The 12332-nt window shown below is 50.3% G+C and overlaps 1 protein-coding gene and 1 non-coding gene across 3 annotated transcripts; one reads left to right on the forward strand and one right to left on the reverse strand.

The window, feature by feature from the left end:
• The first annotated feature begins 272 nt into the window (after positions 1-272).
• On the forward strand, positions 273-5758 carry Znf408 (zinc finger protein 408). Of its 2 annotated transcripts, XM_055600687.1 has the most exons (6): positions 273-333; positions 594-868; positions 1692-1753; positions 1901-2160; positions 3342-3473; positions 3810-5758. In XM_055600687.1, exons 1-6 carry the CDS (start codon positions 303-305, stop codon positions 4838-4840), a joined length of 1791 nt encoding a protein of 596 aa, XP_055456662.1. In that variant the 5' UTR covers positions 273-302; the 3' UTR covers positions 4841-5758. The 2 variants fall into 2 exon arrangements, with proteins under 2 accessions (XP_055456662.1, XP_055456654.1); XM_055600679.1 differs by having other exon boundaries at positions 3342-5758.
• A 4277-nt stretch (positions 5759-10035) lies between these two features.
• On the reverse strand, positions 10036-10142 carry LOC129675394 (U6 spliceosomal RNA). The gene has a single exon (XR_008719929.1). It is a non-coding gene; the product is annotated as a U6 spliceosomal RNA (small nuclear RNA).
• Positions 10143-12332: the final 2190 nt, after the last annotated feature.

Raw genomic sequence — 12332 nt, forward strand, 5'->3', positions numbered from 1 at the left:
CCCTAGCGTATCGGGTCTCATCAGGACTGGCTGCATCATCTTCTGTGGCCTGGTAAGGCAGCTTCCCCTTCAGGGGGAGGTGATCAAAGAGCCAGCCATTGAGTTCCTGCCAGAGACAGCCCTGCTCCTATTGCTAGGGAACCCACTTGGACACTGAGCAGCCAATGGGCTTCCTATGAACTGGGGGTAGCTACCTGGATTCTTAAGCGTAATTTGGAAATCAAGGACGGTTTCCGGAAGGACCGGGACAAAAAACGCTCACTTCCGGTGGAGGGGAGTGGCGGGGAAACCTCTGATCCAGGATGGAGGAGGTGCTCGTGGGGAAGACACTCCGTGAGTGAACTGCGATGTCTGCGACCCTCAGCCCTGGACTAGATGTCCCCAGCGTTTTCTAGTCGCCGCCTTACCCCACATCCTTTTTTCTCTCTGGCATGACATTCCGCTCCGGTGTCCTAAGAGCCTAAACTCCCTTCAAGCCTCTCAAAGGCCTCGATAGAGCCTTGTTTCTCCCTCGGATTCCTGAGGCATAGCTGGCCCTGCATCTTTCCCCAACCCCACGGCCGCTTCTTCATTGCCTTCCCGTCTCCCTGCAGCCCCCGAGCCGCGCCTGGGCCAGGACTCAGGATGGAGCCCTTCCGGAGAAGGCCTTGCTCAGGGCCTCAAAGACTTCCCGCCTGGTACGAGCCCTGCCATCCTTGCTTTAAGGAGCCTCCCCCAGGGCTTGGCCGTGGGACCCTCGAGCGCCAGGAAACAGCACTTGGGGGTCTGGTGTGTCGGAGCGCCCCTGCAGCCCGGACTGCATTGGGGACCTCTGGAAGAAGACTCTATCTTGGAGAAGGGCGAGGGATTGAAGCCACGGCTGGAGGAGGTATTAAAGAATAGGACATCTCCTGTCTGAAAATTTGGGGGAGGTTCAGACATTTCCAGACAGCGCTTCAAGTTTGTTAGGAGCAGTGTATGTCAAGCGCTGGGAAGTCGGTTTTTGCCCCTTCACCAAGAGACTGCCTTACTCTACCTAAGCTGCAGTAACTACGGAATGCAGATGCAAAAAAAAATTGTGAAAAACTGAATTCCTAGGGTGTCGGTAGTGACAAAGGTCAGAAGGTAAGGTTACCAGGATCAGATTTGAGTCTTGTCAACACACCTCATGTTACTCACCTGTAAGAGAAAGGCTGTTACCAAGACCATTTGGAAGACCGGAGGAAATGATACAAGGAAAGGTTTCCGGTACATAGTGAGGATTGTTTTAAAAGATTGGTGCTGTTCCTGCAGCATTTTCTGTTCAGTACTCGCTGGAGGGCTGTCCTGTTTAGAGTTTAGCAGTTTTTCACACCTTTTTGAGAGGGAGGCGAGTGGACTCTTTGATCTTCACTGACTGAAGGTTAAAACAGCATCATAATGTAGAGGCAACACCAGAGGCTGCTGCTAACCTAAGAGTTTCATCTTAGGAAGTACAAAGAAAGAAAAGCTGGTTGGTGGAGCTCACCTTTAATCCAGCACTAGAGAGCCAGAGGATTTCTGAGTTCAAGACCAGCCTGGTCTACAGAGTAAGTTCCAGGACAGCCAGGGCTACAAGAGAAACCTGAGGGTGGGGGTCATTTTGAATTTGCCCCAGAAAGGTTTCACACAAATTTGATTTTCTATTACTTCCTGCCCCTCCCAATGAAAAGGACTTTTATTGTTTCTTCCAGGACTTGTCACTAGGCCCATGGGGAGCCGTATGCACCTGGAAACACAGTTCAGCTTGGGTCAGGTAAGTTACACAAGTATATATCCACTGTACTTAACTTGTACTTAACTTGACTCTGAAGCCAGCTCTAATTGCCTACCCAGGGGTCTCTTCCAGCCTGTGTTGCAGAGGGGTCAGATCTGCTGGGCCAACTTTCGCCCTGTTTTGCAGTTTGGCGCAGCCAGGCACGCTGCAGAGCGATGGGAATGTGTCCTTGGTTCGGATCAGTGGGAAGCTTCACCTGCAGGTGTGCCAGCTCGTGTTGCCCGGCTTCGAGCTGCTGCTGTGCCCACAGTCTCTCTCCAAGGGCCTAAGCGTCAAGTGCCCCAGGCTAGAAGCAGCAGCAGCTGTCATGGTGGTGGCAGAAGAGGACCCCGCTATACAGGAAGAAGTGGCCTCCCCCGGAGAGCATGCGGTAGAGTCTCGCACAGGTGTGTGGCGTTTGTTTAAGGTCATGTGGCCCACAGAGAAGATTATGGTCTCCTGGGGAAGTGGCTCCGTTGGTCAAGTGTTCACTGCACAGGCATGAGAACCAGGCTCTGCATCCCCAGCATCTGTGTGAAAGCTGAACCTGGTGGTAGGTACTGACGCACACACGCCTGTGAGTCCAGCTTTTAGGCAGAAACAGGCCAAACCATCGAGTTAGTGACAAACCCTGTCTCAGTTAGGACATTAACTTGTGGCTTCCCACACGTACAAACCCCATAATATAAAGATATAAATGCCCAGTCCCGGATTGTTACAAAACAATGTGTGATAAGAACAGCAGTTTCGCTGGGCAGTGACTGTGTATGGTTTAATCCCAACACTCCAAAAAAAAAAAAAAAAAAAAAAAAAAAAAAAAAAAAAAAAAAAAAAAATTGGATTTCATTAGGGTGTTTTTGTTTGGTTTGGTTTGTTGGTTTTTCAAGACAGGGTTTCTCTGCATATCCCTGGCTGTCCTGGAACTCGCTCTGTAGACCAGGCTGGCCATAATGCAGAGAACTGCCTGCCTCTTCCTCCAAATGCTGAGACATTTTTATTTCGTGTACATGAATGTTTTGCTTACGTTTGTCTGTGTACCGCCTTGTGCATTGCCTGAGAAGTCCAGAAAAGGGCACTGGGTTCACTGGGAACAGAGGTACACCCATGTGGGTGACAGGAATTGAACTTCAGTTCCCTGGAAGAGCAGTCAGTGTTCTTAACTGCTGAGCCATCCCTCCAGCCCCACCTTGCCCTCTCTTATTCCCCAGTCCTAGTCCCCTTTGTCTTCCCAAACAGTACCCCTTCTCCTCTTGTGTGTTATCTCTGAAGTTGGAGCAGGGATTTTCATTTTACAGATGAGCCCAAGCTGGGAGATGTGGGGGTCCCATCCCATTGTGTCTCCAGTGGAGAGCAAGAGTGCCATTACTCTAGACTGGCCTTCCTCTAGGGATTAAGCAGTCAGCCATCTTGATGTGCTTCCCCAGAAGTATTTAAGAATAACAGGAAAGAGAAAGTGCAGCTTGCACGCCAGGGAACATACATGTGTTAGTTTTCATGCTGAAGAACGGAGCCCAGCAAGTATGATTCCCCAGTAATACCATCTGCCACCAGGCTTTGCTGACCCTGGCACCCGTCTCTGTCCTCATAGATCCTGGTCGCAAGTCGCCCCATACCATCCAAGGAGACAGTATGCAAGGCTCTGAACCTGTGGCCCAAACCCAGGATCAGCCTTTCGAGGATAGCCAGCCGCCGGGCCTGCTGCACCAAGATGGCAGCATAGGTAAGGAGGCCCTGCCACAGTCACCAACTGAACCTCAGAGCAACTCGGCTGCCCGGAAGAGCCCAAAGAGCAATGCAGCCAGTTTGTCACCTCCCGGGGACACCCAGGTGCAAACCTGCCCAGCCAAGAAGTCAGATGGCCCCAGCAGTCAACGACTGCCTACAGCAAAGGTCTCAGAGCCCGGAACCCAGCTCCCTGACCTCCCTGTGGTGCTCTGCAGCCCTCCTCACCCAGTAGGAAGCTCCTCAAAGCAGGGCCGGCGCTACCAGTGTGGGGAGTGTGGCAAGGCATTCCTGCAACGATGTCACCTCAAGAAGCATGCTTTCGTACACACAGATCACAAGCCCTTCCTGTGCACCGAGTGTGGCAAAAGCTACAGCTCCGAGGAAAGCTTCAAAGCCCACATGCTGGGCCATCGCGGGGTGCGGCCCTTCCCCTGTTCACAGTGTGACAAGGCTTATGGTACCCGTAGAGACCTCAGGGAGCATCAGGTGGTCCATTCAGGCGCCCGGCCCTTCGTGTGTGAGCAGTGTGGCAAAGCCTTTGCCCGCCGACCTTCCCTGCGGCTACACCGAAAGACCCACCAGATGCCAGGTGCCCCTTCAGCATGCCCGTGCCCAGTGTGCGGGCAGTGCCTGGCCACCCAGGGCTCCCTGCGGAACCACATGAGGCTCCACACCGGGGAAAAACCCTACCTCTGCCCCCACTGTGGCCGAGCATTCCGCCAGCGGGGCAACCTCCGAGGACACTTGCGACTGCACACCGGGGAGCGCCCCTACCAGTGCCCACACTGCGCCAATACTTTCCCCCAGCTGCCCGAGCTGCGGCGCCACCTCATCTCCCACACCGGCGAAGCCTACCTGTGCCCCATGTGTGGGAAGGCCCTCCGAGACCCGCATACACTCCGTGCTCATGAGCGCCTACACTCCGGGGAGAGGCCCTTTCGCTGCACCCAGTGTGGCCGAGCTTACACGCTGGCCACCAAGTTGCGCCGCCACCTCAAGTCCCACATGACGGACAAGCCCTACCGATGCCCCCTCTGTGGCATGGGCTACGCACTCCCTCAGAGCCTCAAGCGACACCAGCTCAGTCACCAGGGTGGGCTCTCCTCCAGCTCTTCTCTGCCTCCTGCTGCCCCTGAGCCCACTTTGGTACTCCTACGGAGTGAGCCAGAGCTGCTGGACACTTGCAGCCAACAGGAAGCGGCCCCGGGTGGGGGTATTGTAGAGGTCACCGTCTCTGAGAGCCAAGAAGAATGTTTTGTGGTACCGGAGGAGCCACCCCCAAGCCCCAGCCTGGTGCTGATCCATAAGGAGGTGGGCTTTAGTGGCTGGGCTGAGGTGGTAGAGGTAGAGACAGGCACCTGACGCCCTAATCATGTCCACCCACCTTTCCCCTATAAGAGCTCCTCCTGAAGACTGTTCTAGCAGAGTCTGTGTGTCTGCCGTTTTCTTCAAGTCTTGTGATAGCTGCAGGAATCAGGCTGACAGGCGTTTTAGGGTTGGAAAGGCCTGGCTGTCAATCCACACATAGCATGTCGTCTGTGGGTCAGGTTTTAGTTCATTTTGGTTGCTTTTCACATCTGAAGGCTGTGAAGACTAAAGGACAACAAGATGGGGAGGGTGGGGCTTGTGAACTTGCATGACTTGCCCCTGCTGTAAGCCTAGACAATTCGGGGTGCTGGGATGAGCCAGATAGGTAGCTGACCATGGTGATAAACCTGTAGTCCTAGCCCTCAAGCAGAGGCAGAAGCATTGAGTCTGAGGCCAGCATGGACTGCATAAGGGGACCTGTCTCGGAGATGGGGAGGAAGGAATGGCCTTTACAAAGCTGGTGACGCACTGAGCTGTGGGTGTGGGTCAAATTACTGAGTAGGCTGGATATGGTAGCTCATACCTGAAATTCATGTCCTTGCAAGCAAAAGTTTGAGGCCTGCCTGGCTGTAACTTAGAAGGAAAATCATTGGATACCAGTTCAGAGGGGGCATGTTAATTGTTAGTGTGATTGTGTAATGTGGTCTGGGGGCCACCCAGGGTCTCACCAGGGATGACAGGAGCATACCTTGATGGTGGGCCAGGCTTCGTGTGAACTTACCCTGTGAGACCGTGAGACCATTCTGACTCCATGACCAGCCTCAGTTCACAGTCAAAAGGAGCAGTCCTACATTTCCATTTCCCCAATAAAAACCCTCCTCCCCCCTGAACTCAGGGCTCTACACTGGGTCAGTGACAGTGTGAGCCTGAGCTTGAGCTTGTAATAAAGACCCTACTGCTTTTGCATCAGAATTGGCTTCTTGGTGGTCTTTGTGGTCCCTGAGACTTGGACATAACATCTTAGGGGCTCATCTGGGATTCACCGAACCCCCCACCCCAACCACCTCACCCCACCCTCGCCACAAACACACCAAAGGGTAGCGTCTTATCTTCATCTGTCTAGTTTCTGTTTCAGGCCTCGAGGCGAAATCTGTAATCTGTGTGGTTGGAAACAGTTAGGGCAGATGAGCTGGACAGCCGTGACCACTGGGGCCTGGGAGATGGTCCAGACCCTGGCTGAGGGGATGGAGTGCCCCTAGTTTCTATAATCTCTGGAGAAGGATGAGACAGGTTGCTCCAAAGAAATGGCAATTCGCATCTGTCCTACTTTTGGTTTTCCTGCCCCAGAAGGGTGGGATCTGTTATCTGTGTCTTTCTAGTTGACTGTCTTGTCTATTGCTGCCTATTTTTTTGTGACTAAGACTGACAGCATGGGACAGACTCCTTCTAACCCCCTAGACTTAATTCTTGCCCATTTCAGGGAGGCTCGAGCCATGCTCCACAGGTCAGGCTCTGCCAATGGCAGTGGCAAGGAGGCGCAAAGGGGTGGCTGCAGTATTCAGAGCCCCAGGCTTGGCACCTCCTGCTCTGGCCCCTGGTCTGGCGGAGGTTGACAGAGCCCGTGTGGAATATGCCGCTGCCCCAGTCTGGCCGAACTTCAGGCCACCATTCCAAACTCTGGTGTAGCTTCTCACTATGGGTAGGAAAGACTGGCAGACGGCAATAATGGCTGTAGGGTGGGCAGGAGAGAGCCAAGTCTCTCTGCTTCCGCTGAACACTCCGGCTGTGGCTGTGGGGTGGTCGGGGTCATGCAGTCAGGGTCAGGTGTGAGTTTGGTGGGGTACCACCCCACCTTGGCCTGCGCCCGGCCACACTGCCAGGGATGCACTTCCACCTGGATGGCTGGAAAGGCCCTGTTGGGGAAGATGCTGGGGGAGGGGTGGTGTTAGAGTCACCCATGGAATGGAGCCATTCCCACCCCAAGTGCAGCACCCAGGGACAGCAGCACTAGCTGAAATCCTGAGGCAGAGGGCACTTGTGCCTAAGTTTGCATTTCCCCAAAGCAACTCACCGTGTATGGAAAAAACACAAAAACACAAACTGCCCTAGGCAGAAACCACTCCTAAGTAGAGCCAATCAGGAAACAGCTGGAAAATATCCAGCATCCCTGAGGTCTGTGGCTAGCTCCATCAATGTTAGTTAGTGATGTTAGCCAGTCACGTTGTAACAAGCTTGCTCTTGCTGAATATCACCCAATCATATAACTGCTAAGCTGGAAATTCCTGGTCCTTGCTCAAACTCCAATAAAAACCCTCCTCCTGCTGAGCTCAGGGCTCTACACTTTAGAACCCCTGCATCGCTGCATCGGGTGACAGTGTGGGCCTGAGCTCGAGCTTGCAATAAAGACCCTACTGCATTTGCATCAGAATCGGCTCCTTGGTGGTCTTTGGGGTCTATGAGACTTGGGCATAACAACCATGTTGTAAGTACTGTCTTTTTAAAAAACAAACAAGGCATAAAGTGCTTTAAATATTATTCCCATAGCTACAAAGCTACCTGTGGGCTGACTTTAAAGTCTGCCTGTTCTACTTCATGCTGTAGGTAGGCTTCCAGTATTGGCACTGTACTGTCTTGGTTCACCTGGACTTGGTAGATGAGTGGCCTTTCAAGAGGGATCACAGGAGTGGAGCTGTAATCCCAGGAGACACCTCTGGTAATGTGAGGCTTTACTGACTAACATTGTGGGCAGTGGAAGCCTGATGAAAGAGCTAGGAGCTAGGCAGGGGAAAGGGGACAAAACCCATGTGGCCACCTAAGAGCAAGGAGTGGAGGGACCATGGTGGACCAGGATGGTGAGGACAGGGAGAGGTTGTGTCAGCTGAAGTAGGAGTTTTGCATAGATATATTTTCTGGGAGGCACAAGTGATGGAATTCAGAGCCGGTGGCTGAAAGAGCCATCATGAGTTAGGTCTCACGGAACTCAATCCATGACATTTCAGATGTGTGCTGGCATAGGCTCTGAGAGCTTTGAGAAGCAGGCAGGTGGGAAAAGGAGCCAGGTCACTTAGTAGATAGGTGGCCTTGACAGCTGTGAGAGCAACACGGAGGCCCTTAGCCAAGGCCATGAAGCCCTACTCAGGTCAGTGAGAGGGAAGAAGGCACGTCAGAAGAGTGAGGATCAGGATCCAGTGGAGACACAGACCAGAGAGGTGCCACAGAAGACGCGGTCAGCACTGCACGGACTTTAGGGTTGAAACTCTAAAGTCACTGGTGAATGGGCAGGGATCAGAAGCCTCATTGGATTCTCCACGGAAGAGAGGAGGGGAGACAGGAAACACTGATGTTATCTATTGTCCTTGTGTACCATGGAATAGTTGGAAGTCAGGACCATTTGGATGAGTTGGTTCGCTCCTTCTACCACGCATGTCCTGAAGAGGCGGGGCTTAGCAGCAGTCACCTTTACCTACTGAGCCATCTTGCAGGACCCAAGGAAGCTGCCATTCTTGTTTCATCCTCCTGTCCTGCAAAATATGCTATAATCCCTGACTCATCAGTGAGGAAAACTCAGAGAGGGTGACTGGCTGGCCAAAACCACACAGGAAAACTGAACTGTTTTGCAATCTCTGCATGTGATCATAATGGCAGAAGCAACCGGTATCCTGGCTTGCCTGTCTCTCTGCTGCCTGCTCAGTCTGAATAAAACTTAGTAGCAAAGCATGTCTGAAGTTGTCTAATGGGAGGAAAGACAGAAAGTGGCCTCTGGAGAAAAGCCACTTCACAGTCTGGAAAATAACTGCTAAGATTAACTTTAGTCAACCCTGGTTCTTGAGCTCACCTGAGTCCCTTTCTAGCTCCTTCCCACAATGCTTCTCAACTCAGGCACCATCCGGCAGTGTCTGCTAGAGCTCTTAGGCTGGATGGAGACACTCAGCTCCATCCAGGAGCGTGCAGGCAGGGCGTGGTTGGGCAGGGCAAGGCGTGGCTGGGCAGGCCATCCGCAGACCAGTAAGTGACGTTGACACCCTTTTTACATCCTCCACACTCCGATGGAGGGAGACCTTTCTCTATTAAGGCTGACAGCGTGAGGTCAGAACAGAGCCAATCCCCTTGACAGCCTGGGATTGTAGAGTCTGTTCTGCCACTTAATCACAGCCAGAGTTGAGACTGGCATTAAAGAGTGTTGTCCAAGCTTGGAGATAAGGAAACGAGGCCTAGAAACAGCCAGGGTCATGAGGTCAGTGCCCGGACTGAACACAGGCTTCTGTTGCCTGGCTTAGTGCTCTGGCAGGTCACATGAATGGCAATGTCCATTCTTGGGAAGACTAATATTTGATTTATTTGAGACAGGGTGTCAGTGTGCAGCTGTTGCCTGGAACTCACTGTGTAGTCCAGGCTAGCCTTGAGTTTATAGGGTTTCTTGCCTCAGCACCCATACCAGGTGCTGAGCAATAAGCCACACAGCTTATTGCTTTGGCATATACTGTATGTACTGAAAAGGAATGATTCTTGCCCTAGGACAGATTCTGTGAGAGCATTGCTGGACACCTATTTATGTATCTGAGTTAAGCTATATGGTAGCCCCATAGAACTACCTATGGAAGCCCAAATCAGAAACTGCAAGGTAGAGCTGGATATTGTGGCCTGCACCTACAGCCCCAGTACTTGGAAGGCTGAGGCAGGAGAGTCAAGAGTTTAAGCCCTGCCAGGCAGTGGCGGCACACACCTTTAATCCCAGCACTCGGGAGGCAGAGGCAGGCAGATCTCTGTGAGTTCCAGGCCAGCCTGGTCTACAGAGTGAGTTCCAAGACGGTCAGGGCTAAAACAAAGAGACCCTGTCTCTAAAAAAGAAAAGAAAAACAAAACCAGAAAGAGTTTAAGCCCCGACTGAACTACATAACAAAGTGCTCAGGAAAGAGGAGGGCGTTTGGGGATCCTACAACACAATAAACGTGAACCCTGTTTAGAGACCTTTGATGTTGTGGAGCCTCCGGGTCAGAAAACAACTCCATCATGAAACCAACTGTATGGCTGGATGGCTCTGTTCTCTTTTCTTCATTTTTTAAAATTTTTATTTATTGTTTGGGGGTAATGGGTATGCAGAGGCAGGCGATCTCTGTAAGTCTGAGGCCAGCCTGGTCTATAGTGTGAGTATCAGGACAGCCAAGGCTACACAGAGAACACCCTATCCCAAAACAAAACAAAACAAAGTTTTGCTTAGTTTTTTTTTTTTTCTTAATTTTATGTGTGTGAATTTTTCTTAACGCTTCAGGAATTTGTGTGTCATCCTTTCACAGGGGCCATGCTAATCTTCTCTGTATCGTTCCAATCTTAGTATGTGTACTGCCGAAGAGAGCACATGTGTGAGTGTTTTACCTGCAAGTATGTATGTGTATTTTGTGTGTGTAGTCAGACAAACGTTAGAGCCCCTGAGACTGGAGTTAGTGGATGTTTGTGAGAGGAATGCTGGGAACTGAACCAAGGTCCTCTGCAGGGGAACACGTGCTCTTAACTGATGAGCCTAGCCCTTTATTTTTTTATTTTTTATTTTTTGGGTTGAGACAGGGTTTTTCTGTGTAGCCCTGGCTGTCCTGGACTTACTTTGTAGACCAGGCTGACCTTAAATTCATACCAGTCTGCCTGCCTCTGCCTCCTGAGTGCTAGGATTAAAGAAAGGCAAGCATTATCATGCCCAGCATTCCATATGTATGTATGTATGTGTGTATATGTGTATGTATCTTAAACTTTTTAAATGAATTATTATTGTGTGTATATGTGATGTGTGTCAACACGTGTGCCAGGACACAGGAGAATTCAGAGGACAATATTGTGAAATCAGTTCTCACATTACACCTTTCCGTGGGTTCTCCGGATGAGGGTTAGGTTGCCAGGCTTGTGCTGTTTGATACTCAGTTTTAGTTGTCAGCTTGACATAATCTGTAGTCACCTGGACAATCCTCCATGGGGGATTGTCTAGAGAAGTTTGCTTGTGAGCATTTCTGCGGAGAAGGTTGTCTTGAATGTGCTAAGGTTGAAAACCCTGCCCACTGTGGGTGGCACCATTCCCTAGATGAAATCCTGAACTATCTAAGAGTAGACAGAGTGAACTAAAGACAAGTGTGCATTAACACACTGCTCCTGACTGTGGATGCAACATGACTATGGATATAATGTGTCTGTACCTTAGTGATGGACTGTAACCTGGAATGATGAGCTAAATAAACCCCTTTCTCTCCTAAGTTGCTTTTGTTAGAGTATTTTATCAGTGCAGTAATAAGCAAAGTGAGGCCTGTGGTAAGTGCCTTTGCCCGATGAGCCACCTAACTGGCTTTTTATTTTTATTTATTTATTTTTGTTCTTTTTCAGCAGGGTTGCTCTATGCAACTCAGGCTGAAACACCTACTCCTGCCTCCTAATACAGCTATGCCCTTCATATCCAACTTATGTTGTCTTTTTTTTTTTTTTCTTTCCCAGAGCTGAGGATCGAACCCAGGGCCTTGCACTTGCTAGGCAAGCACTCTACCACTGAGCTAAATCCCCAATCCCATATCCAATTTATAAGGTGACATCTTTTTACTTGCTCGCTAACCAATACCCACCAAGGAAAAAGAATAGGCACAATGTCATCAGTTAGTGGGGAATATAAGTTAAAACCACATTAAGTTAAGATACACATCCATCCATTAAGATGCTCAGAAAACGAACAGCTAGAACCTTCAAACCTCACTGGGTGGAGTATAAACCAGAACTGGGAATTGATGTCTGTTATTGTAACTTAAACAATACTTTTGCCTACTTTATGCCCAAGAAGTCCCATCCCCTGGGCATTTATCCAACAGAAGTAAGTGCCGAGTTACACAAAAACATTCCTAGGGTCCAGCCAGCTAGCACAGAGAGCGGGAGCACTCGCCATGCAAGCTTGAAGACCTGACTTTGGTCCCTGGAACCACAGTAGGAGAGAGAACTGAGTCTCAGCAGCTATCCTCTGATTTTTACACGCACACTATGGCATGTGCCCATCTGTTTTCACACGTTACACACACAAACATATACAAATCAATAAAATTATAATAAAAATCACTTCACAGTGTCTCAAAAACCCTAAGTTAATTTGTTGGAACCTGCTTAACCCGCTTATACTCTCTAGCCCCTCTGTTGAGACCTATTTTAGTTCTTGGCATAACTGTGTCTCCTCTGTTAACACCTGCTGTCGCCTTTAGCATGTCAGAAGCCATTTGCCTCCAAGTCTCCATTTTGATCATAAGGTGAGATTAAGTTCAAGCTCCCAGGCCCTCTGTGCCTGACAGGATACAATTAGATAGTTCAATACTTGCTGCTTCGAATAAAACAACAGATGATAAATGTATGTTCTGCTTGAGCTAAAGATGAATGTATGTTCTGTTAGAGTGAACACCACACCATCCTGCTGTGTTCCTTACTTCCGGAAACCTGGAAAGCCCCTAAGAGGTCTCCTACCCTAAATCCCAGCCAATCAGCTTCAAGCGCTTTGTCTGGCTATCTAGATACACCACAATACACGTGGAACAAA

The sequence above is a fragment of the Psammomys obesus genome, unplaced genomic scaffold (assembly GCF_907164565.1).
Source record: "Psammomys obesus unplaced genomic scaffold, mPsaObe1.curated_primary_1811, whole genome shotgun sequence".
Lineage (NCBI taxonomy): Eukaryota > Metazoa > Chordata > Mammalia > Rodentia > Muridae > Psammomys > Psammomys obesus.